The sequence below is a fragment of the Ranitomeya imitator genome, chromosome 3 (assembly GCF_032444005.1).
Source record: "Ranitomeya imitator isolate aRanImi1 chromosome 3, aRanImi1.pri, whole genome shotgun sequence".
Classification (NCBI taxonomy): Eukaryota; Metazoa; Chordata; class Amphibia; order Anura; family Dendrobatidae; genus Ranitomeya; species Ranitomeya imitator.
The window spans coordinates 615,463,032-615,483,948 of record NC_091284.1 but is presented as its reverse complement, the minus strand read 5'-3'; the positions used below and the strand labels follow the sequence as shown (position 1 = coordinate 615,483,948).

The following is a 20,917-nucleotide window of genomic DNA, read 5'->3' as shown; positions in this document are numbered from 1 at the left end:
TCCAGCGATGAAACAAAGTTCCAAACGATCTGCTACGACGTACGATTCTCAGCAGGATCGTAACGATATCGCTGGAACGTCACGAATCGTACCGTCGTAGCGATCGAAATGGCAGTGTGTGACGGTACCCTTACAGTAACTTTGTCACTTACAAAATATCTTGTAACTGATGTTTGAGATGCCCTTTTCTCCTCCTTTGCCTGGGGGGAAGTGCTGGTTTCTTGGTGCTGCTGTGATCTTTTTCGATCACAGCTTTGTAAACTTCTGGGTGGCGGCGTTGTAAATGTCTTGTTAGATTGGAAGCTCTTGAAGGAGCATTTTTATCACTACCTGAGTATGCACTGATTTTGGCATCACAGCATTTGTTTTCGTCTGGTTCACTTATACACTGATACACAACATTTTTTTTTATCTTGAGTTACTGTGAAATGCTCAAATACAGCTGACATCATGAGATGCTTCTTACACATTTTGTAATAATGTAAATTTGCACTTAGAATAAGAATAGCATAAATCAATAGGACAGATATGTATAAAGTTTGTAAAATATGTTGTTAGATCTGCTTCAGATCAGTTCAGCTTTATTCTGAGCTTTCAATGTCAGGCTTGTCTCAGGGTACAGCTCACTAAATGCTTCACATCATATTTCTTTACAGTCCATGAAGAGGGGAGGAGGGAGAGAACATGTTTGTGCTGAATCATATTCCTGAACACACACCAGAAATTCATCAGAGCAGCTAATTTCTCCAAACATGAGCTAAGAGGAAAAAACAAACTAAAACATCAATCATACACAGACAACATATAATGGACTATTGATTTATGCACAGGTTATTGAAAGTTTAGATATGCTTTAAGAAGTACTTACCGTATATACTCGAGTATAAGCCAAGATTTTCAGCCCATTTTTTTGGGCGGAAAGTCCCCCTCTCGGCTTATACTCGAGTCATATACCCGGGGGTCGGCAGGGGAGGGGGAGCGGGGGCTGTGTAATTATACTTACCTGCTCCCAGCGCGGTCCCTGCAGTCCCTGGCTTCCCCGGCACTGCAGATTCTTCCTGTCCTGAGTGGTCACATGGCACCGCTCATTACAGAAATCAATAGGCGGCTCTACCTCCCATAGGGGTGGAGCCGCATATTCATTGCTGTAAATGATCTGTAACTGTGACCGCTCAATTACAGGAAGAAGCTGCAGCGCCGGGGAAGCCAGGGACTGCAGGGACCGCGCTGGGAGCAGGTAAGTATACGGGGAGCGCAGCGCTGCGCTATATTTACCTGCTCCTCGCTCCGGTGCGGCTCCGTCTTCAGCGTCCTCTAGCAGTGACGCTCAGGTCGGAGGGCGCGGTGACGTAGTCAGTGCTCGCCCTCTGCTGAGCGTCAGTGCTGAAGACGGAGCCGCAGGAGGAGCAGGTAAATATTGAATGCGCTGGCATCCTGAGCAAGAGAGGTGAGTATGTGATTTTTTTTTTTTTTATTGCAGCACCAGCAGCATTCCATATGGCACAGCTTTATAAGGAGCATCTATGGGGCCATAAGAACGGTGCAGAGCAATAAATATATGGGGCACAGCTTTATAAGGAGCATCTATGGGGCCATAATCAACGGTGCAGAGCAATAGATATGGGGCACAGCTTTATAAGGAGCATCTATGGGGCCATAATCAACGGTGCACAGCAATAAATATATGGGGCACAGCTTTATAAGGAGCATCTATGGGGCCATAATCAACGGTGCAGAGCAATAGATATGGGGCACAGCTTTATAAGGAGCATCTATGGGGCCATAATCAACGGTGCAGAGCAATAAATATATGGGGCACAGCTTTATAAGGAGCATCTATGGGGCCATAATCAACGGTGCAGAGCAATAGATATGGGGCACAGCTTTATAAGGAGCATCTATGGGGCCATAATCAACGGTGCAGAGCAATAAATATATGGGGCACAGCATTATAAGGAGCATCTATGGGGCCATAATCAACGGTGCACAGCAATAAATATATGGGGCACAGCTTTATAAGGAGCATCTATGGGGCCATAATCAACGGTGCAGAGCAATAGATATGGGGCACAGCTTTATAAGGAGCATCTATGGGGCCATAATCAACGGTGCAGAGCAATAAATATATGGGGCACAGCTTTATAAGGAGCATCTATGGGGCCATAATCAACGGTGCAGAGCAATAGATATGGGGCACAGCTTTATAAGGAGCATCTATGGGGCCATAATCAACGCTGCAGAGCAATAAATATATGGGGCACAGCTTTATAAGGAGCATCTATTGGGCCATAATCAGCGGTGCAGAGCAATAAATATATGGGACACAGCTTTATAAGGAGCATCTATGGGGCCATAATCAACGGTGCAGAGCAATAGATATGGGGCACAGCTTTATAAGGAGCATCTATTGGGCCATAATGAACACTGCAGAGCATTCTATATGGCACAGCTTTATAAGGAGCATCTATGGGGCCATAATCAACGGTGCAGAGCAATAGATATATGGGGCACAGCTTTATATGGAGCATCTATGGGGTCATAATGAACGGTGCAGAGCATTCTATATAGCACAGCTGTATATGGAGCATCTATGGGGCAATAATGAACGGTATGGAGCATCTATTTTTATTTTTGAAATTTACCAGTAGCTGCTGCATTTCCTACCCTAGGCTTATACTCGAGTCAATAAGTTTTCCCAGTTTTTTGTGGCAAAATTAGGGGGGTCGGCTTATACTCGGGTCGGCTTATACTCGAGTATATATGGTACCTTACTCTTGCTTTCCTGTTCACTCCAGAAGTTCTGAGATGAATGTAGGCATTCCTTCTCTGTGTTTATTTTTCCCCTTATCTGTAGAGAAGAAACTTCACTACTTATCATTAACATAAACTGCAGCACAGATTCATCTCAGCTAAAAGCCTAGACCTTAGATCAGTTAGACATTTATAGGACATTTCATGACTTTCCCAAATTCTTATGAAAAAATATTCCCCACAAACTGCATTGAACTACTGTACCAAATGTATTAGGCTATGTTCACACGTTCCTGATTTCCCTCCTTTTTTTTAGGACTAAAAACCGCAGCTCTTGGCAGAAAACGCAGGTCCTTTTTTTGGTGCTTTTTTGGTGCGTTTTTTGATGCGTTTTTTTATGCGTTTTTTTATGCAGTTTTCTATGCAGAGTCTGTGTGTTTTCTAGGAAGTTTTTTAGGGTTAAAATGGCTGAAAATACCCTACCCCTAACCCTACCCCTAACCCTAACCCTATTCTAACCTTAGTGGAAAAAAAAAATTCTTAATTTTTTTTATTGTCCCTACCTATGGGGGTGACAAAGGGGGGGGGGGGGTCATTTACTATTTTTTTTATTTTGATCACTGAGATAGGTTATATCTCAGTGATCAAAATGCACTTTGGAACGAATCTGCCGGCCGGCAGATTCGGCGGGCGCACTGCGTATGCGCCCGCCATTTTGCAAGATGGCGGCGCCCAGGGAGAAGACGGCCGGACGGACACCGGGAGGCCGGGTAAGTATAAGGGGGGAGATGAGGGCACGGGGGGGGCGTCGGAGCACGGGGGGTGGCATCGGAGCATGGGGGGGTGGGATTGGGGCACGGGGGGGGCAGCCACACTGCAGTGGTTCTGCACCACAAACCGCAGAAAACCCGCAGATATTTTTTTCATCTGCGGGTTTTACTGCGGGTTTGACCTCACAATGGAGGTCTATGGGTGCAGAACCGCTGCAGTTCCGCAAAAAGAAGTGACATGGTACTTCTTTTTTACCGCGGCTATTCAGCGCGGCTTTTTTCGCGATTTTCCGCAATGTGGGCACAGCAGTTCCTGTTTTCCATAGGGTACATTGTAATGTACCCTGCATGGAAAACAGCTGCGGACCCGCAGCGGGAAAATCGCGGCGATTCCGCATGAAAAATAGGATGGTGTGAACATGGCCTTATATGTTTTAGGAGTCGCAGTTGGTCCATTTTATACCTACTGCAACTCCACCAAAATGGGCTCCGACTCCGTCTCCACAGCCCTGCTGCTATCTGTCAATCATTCTGCCTGCAGCACTTTTTCACTTGCCCAGACCCTTGGCCTAGTGCTGTATGTACCATGATCCCCACTGTACTGGACACATTTTTCACACACTGTCCCCAGGTTTCCTATATCCTCATTCATCAGTATCATAGAGGTGAGAACATCAGGTATTTCCTGCCATAGAAACCTGTACAGTGTGAAGTACGGTAACTGCATTGCCACCTATTATTTCTATACCATTGTGGGTGCACAGTAAATGGAAAATTCTGGGAAAATGTACATATATCAGATTTTGTGGTCTGTAGTGCCTTTAGAGTGCTGCATGCACTACGTATGGCCTTCTATTTTGGGGATGTTTCCCATTGACTTCTTTATTGAACTTGAAAATGGTTGAAAAAAAAACCCTTTTATATTAAAACGAGAAACAGCTTTTAAAATGAAAATGGTGTTTTTTTGGTTAAAAATGCAGCAAAAACAGTATCTAAAGGAGACCGTGCAATAAGGCTGTGTCAGCACTACTATGGATTGCACGGCCAAAGATCGCTTCGTGCCTCTGCTATATTGCATTATAGTGCATGTGAATGGGGGTCGCATTGTGACCCTCAAATAATGGATGCAATGCAGCCCCCCTCACGTGCTCTTTGTGGCAGCGGCATACAGACAGACATCTTTTGTCTTGTGACTAATGTCGCGGTCAAAGTAGTCTTGCAGCCCCAGCCTAAGGCTTTGTACACACGTTGCGCATTCTCTGCGGATCCGCAGCGTTTTTTTCAGTGCAGAAACGCTGCAGATCCGCAAGTGATTTACAGTACAATGTAAATCAATGAGAAAAAAAAATGCTGTGTTAATGGTGCAGAAAATCCGCTGTGGTTTAAAAGAAGTAGCATGTCACTTCTTTTTTGTGAATCTGCAGTGTTTTTGTACGCATTCCATTATAGAAAACCGCAGGGGTTAAAAACGCAGCAAATCCGCAAGAAAACCGCAGCAAAAACACACAAAAGATGCTACGGAACCACACAAAAACCGTGACAAGTCCGCAGGTGCGTTTTCTGCCAGGAGAGGCAGAATCCGCACCAGAAATTCCTAAGGCTAATCCGCAACGTGTGCACATAGCCTTAGTGTTTTGGCTTATTGAGATTTTCTTAAAGGGAAACTGTCACCAGGTTTTCCAAATATGAACTACAGCTAACGGCTTTAATGCCTCTTTTGCATCTGTAAGTCCCACACACCTTCTGCATAGCCTAGAAATACCTTTCCTTACCCTCCCACATGGCGCGGTCCATTCTGATGGGCATCCTCGTCTTCAGTGCCATCTGTCGCCGTCCTCCTGCTTGTTCATGTGGATGACGCATCCTACGTCCTACACACAGAGTGAAGGGCGCCTGTGCAGGAGAGCAATTGGGGACACTGTGTGGATGATGTAGGATGTGTCATCCACATGAAGCAAGCAGGAGGGTTGCGACTGCGATGGGAGAGCAGGCGACAGATCAAGACCATCGACACCCAATCAGATCGGACTGCACTGTATGGCGGGATAATAAACGGTAATTTTTGGTCTATGCAGTCTTATATAGAACTTTCTAGACTGCTGTAAAAGAGGCCTTAAAGGTGTTGGCTGTAGTTTACATTGGGAAAACCTGGTGACCGTTTCCTTTTACATTTTAACCCCTTCCCGACCTTTGATGCATACGCTGCGTCATGAAAGTCGGTGCCATTCCGACCCATGACGCAGCATATGCGTCATGGCGGAATCGCGTTACTGCAGGCCGGGTGAAAGGGTTAACTGTAATTTCACCCGGCCTGCAGGGACAGGAGGAGTTGTACTTTAGCCCGGGGGGGGGGGGTGGCTTCACCCCCCCGCGGCTACGATCGCTCTGATTGGCAGTTTCACTTTCAACAGCCAATCAGAGCGATTTGTAATATTTCACCTAAAAAACTGGTGAAATATTACAATCCAGCCATGGCTGATGCTGCAATATCATCGGCCATGGCTGGAAACACTAATGTGCCCCCACCCCACCCCACCGATCGCCCCCCCAGCCCTCCGATCTGTGGTCCGCTCCCCTCCGTCCTGTGCTCCGCTCCCCCGTCCTCCTGTCCGCTCCCCCCGTGCTCCAATCCCACCCCCCGTGCTCCAATCCCACCCCCCTGCACTCTGATCCACCCCCCGCACTGCGATCCACCCCCCCGCACTCCGATCCACCCCCCTGTTCTCTGATCCACCCCCCCGTGTTACGATCCCCCCCCATGCTCCGATCCACCCCTCCCGTGCTCCGACGCCCCCCCGTGCCCTGATCTCTCCCCCCCCTTATACTTACCGAGCCTCCCGGGGTCCGTCCGTCTTCTTTCCTGGGCGCCGCCATCTTCCAAAATGGCGGGCGCATGCGCAGTGCGCCCGCCGAATCTGCCGTAATGAATCTGCAGTAAATGACCCCCCCCCCCTTTGTCACCCCCATAGGTAGGGACAATAATAAAATAAAGAATTCCCCCCCCCCCCCCACTAAGGTTGGAGTTAGAACTAGGGGTAGGGTTAGGGGTAGGGGTAGGAATGTGCACACGTATTCTGGTCTTCTGCGGATTTTTCCGCAGCGGATTTCATAAATCCGCAGTGCTAAACCGCTGTGGATTTATCGCGGATTTACCGCGGTTTTTCTGCGCATTTCACTGCGGTTTTACAACTGCGATTTTCTATTGGAGCAGTTGTAAAACCGCTGCGGAATCCGCAGAAAGAAGTGACATGCTGCGGAATGTAAACCCCTGCGTTTCCGTGCAGTTTTTCTGCAGCATGTGTACAGCGATTTTTGTTTCCCATAGGTTTACATTGAACTGTAAACTCATGGGAAACTGCTGCGGATCCACAGCGTTTTCCGCAGCGTGTGCACATACCTTTAGATTTAGGCTATGTGCACACGGTGCGGACTTGGCTGCGGATTCGCAGCAGAGTTCCATCAGGTTTACGGTACCATATAATCATATGGAAAACCAAATCCGCTGTGCCCATGGTGCGGAAAATACCGCGTGGAAACGCTGCGTTGTATTTTCCGCAGCATGTCAATTCTTTGTGCGAATTCCGCAGCGTTTTACACCTGTTCCTCAATAGGAATCCGCAGGTGAAATCCGCACAAAAAACACTGGCAATCCGCGGTAAATCCGCAGGTAAAATGCAGTGCCTTTTACCCGCGGATTTTTCAAAAATGGTGCTGAAAAATCTCACAGGAATCCGCAACGTGGGCACATAGCCTTAGTGTTACGGTTGGAATTAGGGTTGTGGTTAGGGTTAGGGGTGTGTTGGGGTTAGGGTTGTGGTTAGGGGTGTGTTGGGGTTAGGGTTGTGATTAGGGTTACGGCTACAGTTGGGATTAGGGTTAGGGGTGTGTTGGTGTTAGTGTTGGAGTTAGAATTGAGGGGTTTCCACTGTTTAGGCACATCAGGGGCTCTCCAAACGCAACATGGCGCCACCATTGATTCCAGCCAATCTTGTATTCAAAAAGTCAAATGGTGCTCCCTCACTTCCGAGCCCTGACGTGTGCCCAAACAGTGGTATACCCCCACATATAGGGTACCAGCATACTCAGGACAAACTGCGCAACAATTACTGGGGTCCAATTTCTCCTGTTACCCTTGAGAAAATAAAAAATGCTTGCTAAAACATCATTTTTGAGGAAAGAAAAATGATTTTTTATTTTCACAGCTCTGCGTTGTAAACGTCTGTGAAGCACTTGGGGGTTCAAAGTGCTCACCACATATCTAGATAAGTTCATTGGGGGGTCTAGTTTACAAAATGGGGTCTCTTGTGGGGGGTTTCTACTGTTTAGGCACACCAGGGGCTCTGCAAACGCAACGTGACGCCCGCAGACCATTCCATCAAGGTCTGCATTTCAAAAGTCACTACTTCCCTTCTGAGCCCCGACGTGTGCCCAAACAGTGGTTTACCCCCACACATGGGGTATCAGCGTACTCAGGAGAAACTGGACAACAACTTTTGCTGTTCAATTTCTCCTGTAACTCTTGGGAAAATAAAAAATTCTGGGCTAAAAAATTATTTTTGAGGAAAGAAAATGTATTTATTATTTTCACGGCTCTGCGTTATAAACTTCTGTGAAGCACTTGGGGGTTGAAAGTGCTCACCACATATCTAGATAAGTTCCTTTCGGGGTCTAGTTTCCAAAATGGGGTCACTTGTGAGGGGTTTCTACTGTTTAGCCACATCAGGGGCTCTGCAAACGCAACGTGACGCCCGTAGAGCATTCCATCAAAGTCTGCATTTCAAAACATCACTACTTCACTTCCGAGCCCCGGCATGTGCCCAAACAGTAGTTTACCCCCACATATGGGGTATCACCGTACTCGGGAGAAACTGAACAACAAATATTGGGGTCAAATTTCTCCTGTTACCCTTGGGAAAATAAAAAATTGCGGGCTAAAAAATCATTTTTGAGAAAAGAAATTTTTTTTTATATTTTCATGGCTCTGCGTTATAAACTTCTGTGAAGCGCCTGAGGGTTCAAAGTGCTCACCACACATCTATATTAGTTCCTTTGGGGGTCTAGTTTCCAAAATGGGGTCATTTGTGGGGGATCTCCAATGTTTAGGCACACAGGGGCTCTCCAAACGCGCATGGTGTCCGCTAATGATTGGAACTAATTTTCCATTTAAAAAGCCAAATGGCGTGCCTTCCCTTCTGAGCCCTGCCGTGCGCCCAAACAGTGGTTTACCCCCACATATGGGGTATCTGCGTACTCAGGACAAACTGGACAACAGAATTTGTGGTCCAGTTTCTCCTATTACCGTTGGCAAAATAGGAAATTCCAGGCTAAAAAATCATTTTTGAGGAAAGAAAAATTATTTTTTATTTTCATGGCTCTGCGTTATAAACTTCTGTGAAGCACCTGGGGGTTTAAAGTGCTCAGTATGCATCTAGATAAGTTCCTTGGGGGGTCTAGTTTCCAAAATGGGGTCACTTGTGGGGGAGCTCCAATGCATAGGCACACAGGGGCTCTCCAAACGCGACATGGTGTCCGCTAACAATTGGAGCTAATTTTCCATTCAAAAAGTCAAAAGGCGCGCCTTCCCTTCCGAGCCCTGCCGTGTGCCCAAACAGTGGTTTACCCCCACATATGAGGTATCGGCGTACTCGGGAGAAATTGCCCAACAAATTTTAGGATCTATTTAATCCTATTGCCCATGTGAAAATGAAAAAATTGAGGCGAAAAGAAATTTTTAGTAATACTTTTTCATTTTTACGGATCAATTTGTGAAGCACCTGAGGGTTTAAAGTGCTCACTAGGCATCTAGATAAGTTCCTTGGGGGTCCAGTTTCCAAAATGGGGTCACTTGTGGGGGAGCTCCAATGTTTAGGCACACAGGGTCTCTCCAAACGCGACATGGTGTCCGCTAACGATGGAGATAATTTTTCATTCAAAAAGTCAAATGGCGCTCCTTCCCTCCCGAGCCTTACCATGTGCCCAAACAGTGGTTTACCCCCACATGTGAGGTATCGGTGTACTCAGGAGAAATTGCCCAACAAATTTTAGGATCTATTTAATCCTATTGCCCATGTGAAAATGAAAAAATTGAGGCGAAAATAATTTTTTTGTGAAAAAAAAGTACTTTTTCATTTTTACGGATCAATTTGTGAAGCACCTGGGGGTTTAAAGGGCTCACTATACATCTAGATAAGTTCCTTGGGGCGTCTAGTTTCCAAAATGGGGTCACTTGTGGGGGAGCTCCAATTTTTAGGCACACGGGGGCTCTCCAAATGTGACATGGTGTCCGCTAAAGAGTGCAGCCAATTTTTCATTCAAAAAGTCAAATGGCGCTCCTTCCCTTCCAAGCCCTGCCGTGCGCCCAAACAGTGGTTTACCCCCACATATGAGGTATCAGCGTACTCAGGACAAATTGGACAACAACTTTCGTGGTTCAGTTTCTCCTTTTACCATTGGGAAAATAAAAAATTGTTGCTGAAAGTTCATTTTTGTGACTAAAAAGTTAAATGTTCATTTTTTCCTTCCATGTTGCTTCTACTGCTGTGAAGCACCTGAAGGGTTAATAAACTTCTGGAATGTGGTTTTGTGCACCTTGAGGGGTGCAGTTTTTAGAATGGTGTCACTTTTGGGTATTTTCAGCCATATAGACCCCTCAAACTGACTTCAAATGTGAGGCGGTCCCTAAAAAAAATGGTTTTGTAAATTTCGTTGTAAAAATGAGAAATCACTGGTCAAATTTTAACCCTCATAACTTCCTAGCAAAAAAAAATTTTGTTTCCAAAATTGTGCTGATGTAAAGTAGACGTGTGGGAAATGTTATTTATTAACTATTTTGTGTCACATAGCTCTCTGGTTTAACAGAATAAAAATTCAAAATGTGAAAATTGCAAAATTTTCAAAATTTTCGCCAAATTTCCGTTTTTATCACAAATAAACACAGAATTTATTGACCTAAATTTACCACTAACATGAAGCCCAATATGTCACGAGAAAACAATCTCAGAATCGCTAGAATCCGTTGAAGCGTTCCCGAGTTATTACCTCATAAAGGGACACTGGTCAGAATTGCAAAAAATGGCAAGGTCTTTAAGTTCAAAATAGGCTAGGTCATGAAGGGGTTAAAGGCAGGACAGTTTGCGTTATTTTTTTAAATTGTTCATAATTGCTTCCTAAATGCAAAATTAAAGTGCTTGTCAGGACTTTGATATTAATGGCCTATCTCATACATCAAAATCAGAACGGTAGGGATCAGACTTCCGCCTCCTGGACCAATCAGCTGTTAGGTCTTGTGGCAGGCTGGTGTAAACAGTGTATAGACCCACAGCTCCAGATACTGAGTAGTGGCCATTCACTGGTATTGCAGCAGATTTCTCCATTCACTTTTTTATTGGTCTTATGCAGATACTAAATATGTCTCGAAAAATGAGCAGAAAAGCAAATATCTCCAGCTCACTAGAGTCTGAGGACATCAGTCTGGAAACAACAGTTCCCACAGATGACATTTCCTCATCCGAGGAGCGCACGGGTTCCCCGAAAATCACTCGTCAGCTGATTGAAAGGAAGGAGCTTCTCCACAATCTTCAGCTGCAGAAGATAGAACTTTCCCAGAAGAACCTGATGATTGACAACCTGAAGGGAGAATACCTGACCAAGGTATGTGCTCTATGAGATCCCGACCTGTGTTCTGTGAATGTCATAAATAGTGTTGTGTGGAGCAGCCAACATTGGTGCCATTTCTCCATGCCCAAACCTGAGGGACTAAGTCTGAGGAACGTAAGGGTTAATGTGACCTGCCTTCTGCCAAAGATGGGGATTCTGTTCAGGAATTTCTAGATATCACTGATTATTCACGTGGAAATCAGATTTAATAATGATTATCTGCAAAAATGATAGTTGTAAACAATCCCCCTACACCACCAGAAGAATACCAACATATTCGGTGTTTTCAGTGTCATAGAAACATAAATTAGCATTTAAGGGGGTTTCAGTGCTCTGCCAAAAGTTGGCTGTATAAGTGGGTACCTTCTCTTCACTCTCAAGAAATAGGTGCAGATTACATCGGACACATTGAAAGGCTAGGTCCACCCTTATACTGTGCCCTATGCTGAGCGCTACATGTGGATTTATGTTGGAATCCCCCCTAAAAACTGTATTCCGATGGGAACCCCGCATATGTCATTCCCTTTAATAACGCCGATGGGGTCACTGTGGACACTGTATGGCCTCTATCTTGGCAGTATTCGTGGTCATCCATGCTTGTGCATGTCTGAAAAAGACGAATATTTCCAGGATGGAGGCCAGACAGTGACAGCGACTCCTTCGGCTTCCTTCCAGTGATTGGTTCTGTCGGGTTTCCCATCAGAATACAGTTTTATGGGATCCCAACAGAAATGCCGACATAATGCAGAGCACTGAGTAAGTGAGAATCTAGCTTAATACGCACCAGATCAAGAATGAGAGGAGCTCTAGCCAGGAAGCATGGTACAAGGCTGCCAATGCCAGTGATCGGTGGCAGCAGTCAGGTGCTGGTTGTGCATGTTATTGCTGATAGCCGGAGACAAAAGCTGGCGGTCCGTCCCCTGAGTATTGGTGTTGGATCATTGGGGGTTTAAGGGTATGTGCACACGATGCGGAAAACGCTGCAGGTCCGCAGCAGTTTCCCATGAGTGTACATTACAATGTAAACCTATGGGAAACAAAAAAACGCTGTGCACATGCTGTGGAAAAAACCACGCGGAAACGCAGGGGTTTACATTCCGCAGCATGTCACTTCTTTCTGCTGATTCCACAGCGGTTTTACAGCTGCTCCTATAGAAAACTGCAGTTGTAAAACCGCAGTGAAATCCGCAGAAAAAACGCGATAAATCTGCAGCAAAAACGCAGGAAAAATCCGCAGTAGTCAAGAATACGTGGGCACATAGCCTTAGCGGTGACTAGGAGTAGTTTGTTTTTTGTAAAGGATATGATTGATGCTCTTCTTGAACAACGTCTTTAAAGGGAACCTGTCACCACGAAAATCGCGGGTGAGGTAAGCCCACCGGAATCAGGGGCTTATCTACAGCATTCTGGAATGCTGTAGATAAGCCCCCGATGTTACCTGAAAAATGAGAAAAAGACGTTAGATTATACTCACCCAGGGGCGGTCCCGCCGCTGGTCCGGTCAGATGGGTGTCTCTGGTCCGCTGCGGCGCCTCCCATCTTCATGCCACGACGTCCTCTTCTGATCTTCAGCCACTGCTCCGGCGCAGGCGTACTTTGTCTGCCCTATTGAGGGCAGAACAAAGTACTGCATTGCACAGGCGCCGGAAAGGTCAGAGAGCCCAGGCGCCTGCGCACTGCAGTACTATCCTCTGCCCTCAACAGGGCAGACAAAGTACGCCTGCGCTGGAGCCGTGGCTGAAGATCAGAAGAGGACGTCTTGGAATGAAGATGGGAGGCGCCGCAGCGGACCAGAGACACCCATCCGACCGGACCAGCGGCTGGGTGAGTATAATCTAACGTCTTTTTCTCCTTTTTCAGGTAACATCGGGGGCTTATCTACAGCATTACAGAATGCTGTAGATAAGCCCCTGATTCCGGTGGGCTTACCTCACCCGCGATTTTCGGGGTGACAGGTTCCCTTTAAGTACAGTACCTACTACAGCCACGGTCCGACAGAAGCTAATATTGGCTATTGGTTGAGCAGGTCAGACGTAGGTTTTTCAATGTCTGGGTCTCTTGTGATCATACAGACAAGGGATTTGGATTTATTATAACCTTGGTCTTAATTGCTTATATTTGCACTGTAAGTCAAGCATATTATTAATTTGCTATATTCCTTTCCTCCAGTTCTGAGGCAGAATGATGGCAGACTGTATTGTGTTTTTAGTGTCTTATAGTACTGCAGACTACTGCATTTGTTTATGAAGCCTGTATCATCAACGTCAATATACATTGTTTTCTTCCTTTTTTGTATCCTAGATTGAGGAGCTAGAAGAGAAATTGAATGACACCATTCATCAGAAACAATTACTGGCATTAAGACTTGAAACGCAAACGAAAATTCAGCAGGAAGATTCCAGGTAATGTCGCATTTAAAGGAGTTGTCCACCACTCGTACAACTGCTTCTCGATAACAATATTTCCCCATGTACAATAAAAACATATTATACTCTCCGCTAGTGTCAGGGCCAGGTCTCCCAGGGCTTGCGGGTCATTGTTATGTCATGTGAGCCCTGCAGCTGATCAGCGGCTACTAAGGGATCACTTCACTTTCACTTCCTTTGGATAAAACTGACACCCGGAAGAAGTGAGAGCTGCTGCTCTCTGAATTGCTCCAGATGCCCTTATGTCCTAAAGATGTGAGATGGAAGCGGCCCTTTAGCAGCCGCTAATTAGCTGAAGGGCTCACATGACATAAAGGCATCGTACGAGCCCCGGGAGACCTGCCGTTGGCAGGTTGTTTGTGTAAGCAGGGGGACATGTCCCATTTTAACAAGCCCTATTTTTGGGCCTGCTAGTCTGCCATGTACCGTGGCCTGTTAGACTCAGCTAGCAACTGAGTCTAAGGGTACCGTCACACAGTGGCATTTTGATCGCTACGACGGCACGATTCGTGACGTTCCAGCGATATACTTACGATCTCGCTGTGTCTGACACGCTACTGCGATCAGGGACCCCGCTGAGAATCGTACGTCGTAGCAGATCGTTTGAAACTTTCTTTCGTCGTCAAGTGTCCCGCTGTGGCGGCATGATCGCATCGTGCAACAAAGGTGTGCACGATATTGTATACGATGTGCGCATAGTAACCAACAGCTTCTACATCGCAAACACGTCATGAAATTATCGCTCCAGCGTCGTGCATTGCGAAGTGTGACAGCAGTCTACGACGCTGGAGCGATAATGGTGCGATGCTGGAGCGTCACGGATCGTGCCGTCGTAGCGACCAAAGTGCCACTGTGAGACGGTACCCTAACAGGCGATCTGCCAGTAAAACTAACCGTTCTCATGTGTTGCAATGCATGAGGCCAGTAATCAGACATGTAAAAGTTGAATTCCTATACAGGATCTTTGTTTAAAAAAAAAAAAGTTACATTTAAAAAAAAAAACTATTAAAGTGAATAAGAAAAAAATGAAAAACATTAAACCAATAATTACGTATATTTATGGAAAAAAGTACACATATTTGTTATCTCTGCTTCTGAAACGACCCACTGTATTAAACTGTCACACTAGTTAACCCCCTCAGTATAAAAATAAATAAAAAAACAAAGGCTAAAAACTGCTTTTTCATCATACTTCCGAACAAAAAGTGGAATAAAACGCAATCAATAAGTCAAATGGAAATAAAAATTGTACCGCTGAAAACATCGTGTTGTCCTGTAAAAAACTTGCTGCAATACAGCTCCATCAGCAGAAAGATAAGACGTTAGAGCTCTCAGAATAAAGCAGTGAAAAAACAGTTCTTTTTTTTCTACAAAATATTTTTTGGGTAAAAGTGCTAAGACGTAAAAAATTATGTAAATGTGGTATAGCTGTAATCGTACTGACCCAAAGAAAAAAGTTGGCTTATGAATTTTAACACACGCAGAACGGCATAAAAAAACAAACATGAATTGCTGTTTTTTGTTAATTCTGCCTCCAAAAATTCAAAATAGAAAGCGATCAAAAAATATCTTGTGCCTGAAAGAAAATGGTAGCAATTTAAAACCACAACTCGTCCTGCAAAAAACAAGCCATCACATGACTCTGTTGGCAGAAATATGGGAAAATTATAGCTTTTGTCTAAAAACAGTGTGTCACAGCAGCCAAATATAAAACCCCCATATAAATCTGGTATCGCTGTAATCTCACTGACCTGAAGAATAAAGTCATGTAATTATTTATACCGTAGAAATGGTGTAAAAATAAATCAAAACCACTTCTTCACATGCTGCTTTGTTCATTCTGCCTCCCAAAGATCACAGTAAGGCTCGGCACACAATAATCTTGCACTCTGCGCTGAGTGCTTACACCATGGGTTTTCTGTGTAAATCTCTGAAATACATGATTCAAGCAGAGCCCCGGCGGAAGATTCCGTATAATGAGGCACTGTGGACGCCGTTTGGCCTTCCATGATCTGACGGAGTCCTGTCTTTTTAGGATTGCATAAAAGTGCCGTAGGTCTACAGTTTTGTGCACTTCTGAAAAGAAAGAATCTGCTGAACAGAGGCAAGATTAAGTTCAGAGTAACTCTACTGCCTCACTATAGTGAAAGGATTTCTCGGGGGTTTTGTCTGAATCACGTCACTTGGGAGATTTAGATGGAAACCCAATGTAAGTGGTCAGAGTAGTGCGCTGGATAACTGTGATCCAAAGTGTTATGTAAAATGTTCCCAATAAAAACTTCAACTCTATGCACAAAAAAGCAAGTTCCCACTCAGATCTGTTATCTGTTAATGGAATTATAGGGGGCTTCCACATTACTGGTAGCACAAAGGCTCTGGAAAACTAAAATGGCAAAAAAACACCCCCAAAAGAAATTCCGTGAATTCTGCGCTCCCAAATCGCTGTAAATCCCCTGTGGGTTAGAAATACTCATTACTTCCCTAGATGAATTCCTTGAGCGATGTACAGGAAAGATATATATCTTGGTACCGTGTTAGCCAGTAGATAGAAAAATATTTAGAATTGAAAGTCCTCAGTGGTTGATACCTTTTAATGGCTAACTGAAAAGATGATAACAAATTGCAAGCTTTCGAGACTACACAGGTCAGGCAAACACTAAAACAAATTCTGAAGAATCACATATTTATGCACATCATAGCATAGAAAAAAAAAAGGACAAAACCATGGATAAGACAGGTGACATGAAGCAGGATTACCATGAGTGATAAACAGTTATGTCCATAAATATTGGGCCAGTTCTTAGATAAGGATTGTTTTATTGTACTCTGATTAGGGTATCTGTTGTGATGACCACTCATAGTCTGAGGGGCAAGTTCCTTAGTTGATGTAAAAAGACATAAATCCGTGCGACACATTCATTCCTGCAGTGAGAGTGTCAAAGGTCGTCATCAGTTTATATTCCCAGACTCTCCTGTCTCTCTGAGATTTGAAGCTACCTTTTAACACAAGTAATTTCATGTCCATAATGTTATGATTTGAGAGACAAAAATGTATTGCCACAGGTAGATCCATTCTTTTTTCTCTTATTGTATGGCGATGAGAGTTCATCCTTGTTCTCAGTTTCTGCCCTGTCTCCCCTACATACAGACCCCCAGTTGGACATTTAGTACAAATAATTAGGTACACCATATTAGAAGTAACGCAGCTGAAAGTACCTGGGATCTTGTAGTCCTGATGTGAATTGGGGATCTTTATCTTGTCCGTGGTCATTATAAATGGACAGGTTTTACATTTTTTCTGGTTGCAAGGAAAGGTACCTGCAGCTGTTGGAGAGGACAGGGAGCTCTTGACAATGATTCTTCTTAGATTTGGGGGCTGCCTAAAACACAGTAGTGGGGGTCTGGAAAAATGAATTGTAAGTGGGCATCTTTATGTAGTAAAGGTTGTAATTTCCGTACATCTCCCCTTAGCACCTCCAGATTTGGATTGTAGGTGACTACTAGAGGTACCCGGTTATTTTCTTCTTTAGCTTTGTAATGTAGCAGGTGATTCCTTGATATTCTGGTGGCCCTTGTAATCTGGTTTTCAATTGTTGTTGGATGGTAGCCCTGATTCAAAAAGGTCTTTCTGAGGTGACCAAGGTGTTCATCCCTATCCATGGGGTTGGAACATATACGATTGTATCTGATGGCTTGGCTGTAGACAATAGAGTTTTTTATGTGTTTTGGATGGAAACTGTCCCATTTAAGGTATGTTGGACGGTCGATTGGCTTATGATACAGGGATGTCTCTATTTTATTGTTCTGCAGCTTAATGATGGTGTCCAAAAAGATAATTTCAGTGCTGGAGTAGTTGAGTGTCAAGTTGATAGTAGGATGAAATTGATTAAACTGTTCATGGAACGTCTTTAGCTGTGGCTCAGACTTCTTCCAGATGATTAAGATATCATCAATGTAGCGGTAGTACGCCAGAGACCTGATGGGACATGAGGACAAAAAGTCGCTTTCAAGCTTGGCCACACTGTGGGGCCATTTTACTTCTTATTGCTCTGCCAGTCTCCTGTAGATAGATCTTCTTGTCAAATTCAAAGTAATTGTGGGTGAGGATGAATTTTATAATTTTCACCACAGAATATGCATCAGTCCCTGTGTTTTCCAGGAAGAATTTGCAAGCATTTAATCCATCCTGGTGTGGGATATTGGAGTACAAAGATTCCACATCCATGGTGGCCAGGATGGTTACTTCTGGTAGAGGACCTATTGCTGATAGTTTATTCAATAGGTCAGTTGTGTCCTGAATGAAGCTGGGTGTCTCCTTTACCAGGGGTTTAAGAATACCCTCTACCTATCCAGATATCTGCTAAGTAAGGGTGCCCACACATGAGATAAGTGGTCTTCCTGGGTTTCCAGTATTGTGGATTTTGGGAAGCATGTAGAATGTCCCTGTTCTTGGACTTTCCGGTATCAGGTCATTGGCTCTTATGGATTCGTCGGGCAGACAAGATACCAACTTGTTTAGTTCCTTGTAATAATCCTGTGTAGGATCCAACTTCAATTTTTTGTATTAGCGTGTGTCCATAAGTTGTCTGTTTGCTTCCGTCATATAGTCTGATGTGTTTGAGCGATGTAGTTTTCCAAAATGGGGTCACTTGTGGTTTTTGTTATTTTGGCATGTCAGGGGCTCTCCAAATTGGATATTGTGTCTGCAACCTTTTCCAGTCAAAATAGCGCTCTTTCCCTTTCGACAGTAGTTTTCCACCACATATTGGGTATCTGCATACGCAGAAGAAATTGCACAACAAGCTGTATGGGCCATTTTCTCCTGATACCCTAGGGAACATTTGAGGCTAAATCAACTTCTTTGTGGGAAAAATGTGTTGTTGTTTTTTTAAATGTTTATTTTCACGGCTCAACATTATAAAATTATGTGACGCACCTTGGATTTCAACGTGCTCACAAGAAATCTAAATAAATTCCTTGAGGGGTTTAGTTTCCAAAATGGGGGTCACCTGTGGGAGGTTTCCACTGTTTAAGCACATCTGGGGCTCTCCAAACGGCGGCATGGTGTCCGTTATTCCAGCCAAGTTTTCATTTAAAAGTCAAATGGCGCTCCTTCACTTCTGAGCACTGCAGTGGCCCAAATAGTTTTCCACCACATATGGGGTATTGGTGTACTCAGGAGAAATTGCACAACAAATTTTATGGTGCGTTTTCTCCTATTACCCTTGTAAAAATAAAAGAATTGGAGCTAAAGTAACATTTTTGTGGGAAAAAGTAAAACTTTCATTTTTTTCCTTCCACATTGCTTCAGTTTCTGTGAAGCACCTAAAGGGTTAATAAACTTCTTAAGGCCAGTCTCACACGTCCAGATAATTCCGGTACCGGAAAAATCGGTATCGGAATTATCCGTGTGTCCGTGCGTTTCTGTGGCACATCAGTGTGGCACACGTGTGCCGCCCGTGTGCCCACTGGGTACCACACGCACCGTGCAGGAGACAGCGCTAAAGTTTAGCGCTGTCCCCTGCATCTGGTGCTGAAGCTGCCATTCATATCTTCTTTGCAGCAGCGTTTGCTCTAGAGAAGATATGAATAATTGTGTTTAAAATAAAGATCCATGTACCCAATAATAAATCCATTTACCCACCCCCCTCCCACCCCCTGTGCGCCCGCCCGCTGTTCTGAAAATACTCACCCGGCTTCCTCGCTGGCTGGCGCTGCTTCCTGTCCTGGCCGCACCTTCTACTGTATGAGCGGTCACGTGGGGCCGCTCATTTACAGTAATGAATATGTGCTCCACCCCTATGGGAGGTGGAGCCACATATTCATGACTGTAATCGGCGACCCCACGTGACCGCTCATACAGTAGAAGGTGCGGCCAGGACAGGAAGCAGCGCCAGCGAGGGAGTTTAACCCAATCGTTAAACAGTGTAACGAGAGAAAAATTCAAAACACCAGAATTATTTTTTTGGGTCGCAGTTACATTGCAATAAATTTGGTATCTGCACCAAAATGGTATCAATAAAAACGTCAGATTGGCGTGCAAAAAATAAACGCTCACCCGGCCCCAGATCAAAAAAAATGGAGACGCTACAGGTATCAGGAAATGGAGCCTTTTTTTTCTTTCTTTTTTTTTTTCTAAAGTTTGGATTTTTTTTTTCACCACTTAAATAAAAAAGAGCCTAGACATGTTTGGTGTCTGTAAACTTATAATGACCTGGAGAATCAGAATGACTGGTCAGTTTTAGCATTTAGTGAACGTGGTAAAAAAAACAACTGTGGAAAAGCATTTTTTTGCCATTTCACCGCACTTGCAATTTTTTTTCCTGTTTTCCAGCACACGACATGTTAAATCCAATGGTGTCGTTCGAAAGCACAACTCATCCCGCAGAAAACAAGCATTCACATGGCCATATTGACAGAAAAATAGAAAAGTTATGGCCGTGGGAAGAAGGGGAGCAAAAAAAAAACATTTTCCATGCTGAGTTTGAATGAGCAGGATTGTGCACAGTAACCTACAGACAGTGTCAGGTCGGCGCTGTTATACTGATTACAATGATACCTTGGTTGATGAAATCCGTCTTGTGGTTGTTTAATCTTTAATTTCAGTTTTTAGTTATGCTAATGCTGTGGGGCGGCCTGTGGGGGGGCTTTATGTGGTGCCCTGATTAGGTATTCATAATGTAGACGTCTGACAGGTCACTGATCCCTCACTGACCTGCCCACTAGTTTACATAATGAATAATATATATATCTACTATATAATTGTATAAGGGTCACTTCCGTCTGTCTGTCTTTCTGTCTGTCTGTCTCACGGACATTCATTGGTTGCGGCCTCTGTCTGTCATGGAATCCAAGTCGCTGATTGGTCGTAGCAAAACGCCCACGACCATTGCCACGACCAATCAGCGACCGCCACAGTCCGGCGGCAATATGGCCGCTCTTTCCTCCCCGCAGTCAGTGCCCGCTCCATACTCCCCTCCAGTCATCCAGTCAGCCCTCACACAGAGTTAATGCCAGCGTTACCGGAGCGCAGTGTAACACACTCTGGTTACGCAGCTATTAACCCTGTGTGACCAACTTTTTACTATTGATGCTGCGTATGCAGCATCAATAGTGAAAAGATCTAATGTTACAAATAATAATAATAATAAATAATAAAAAAAAAAAAACACGTTATTCTCACCCTCCGACATGGCGCCCTGTCCTCGGCAGTGCAAGCGGCAGGTTCCGGTGCTAAGGATGCTATGCGAGAAGGACCTGCCATGACGTCACAGGTCCTGCGCTTATACCAACCCTGGGACCGGAAGCTTCCAC

At 44.6% G+C, this 20,917-nt stretch overlaps 1 protein-coding gene across 2 annotated transcripts in view; it reads left to right on the top strand.

The window, feature by feature from the left end:
* The window catches only part of PIBF1 (progesterone immunomodulatory binding factor 1), a 378,979-nt gene that overhangs the window by 7,942 nt on the left and 350,120 nt on the right, over positions 1-20,917 (top strand). For both annotated transcript variants that reach the window (XR_011319363.1, XM_069758136.1), the window contains exons 2-3: positions 10,920-11,171; positions 13,479-13,579. Coding sequence is in view for 1 of the 2 variants with exons in the window: in XM_069758136.1 (XP_069614237.1) it covers positions 10,929-11,171; positions 13,479-13,579 (344 nt within the window). In the remaining variant the exon portion in view is untranslated. The remainder of the gene's footprint in view (positions 1-10,919; positions 11,172-13,478; positions 13,580-20,917) is intronic.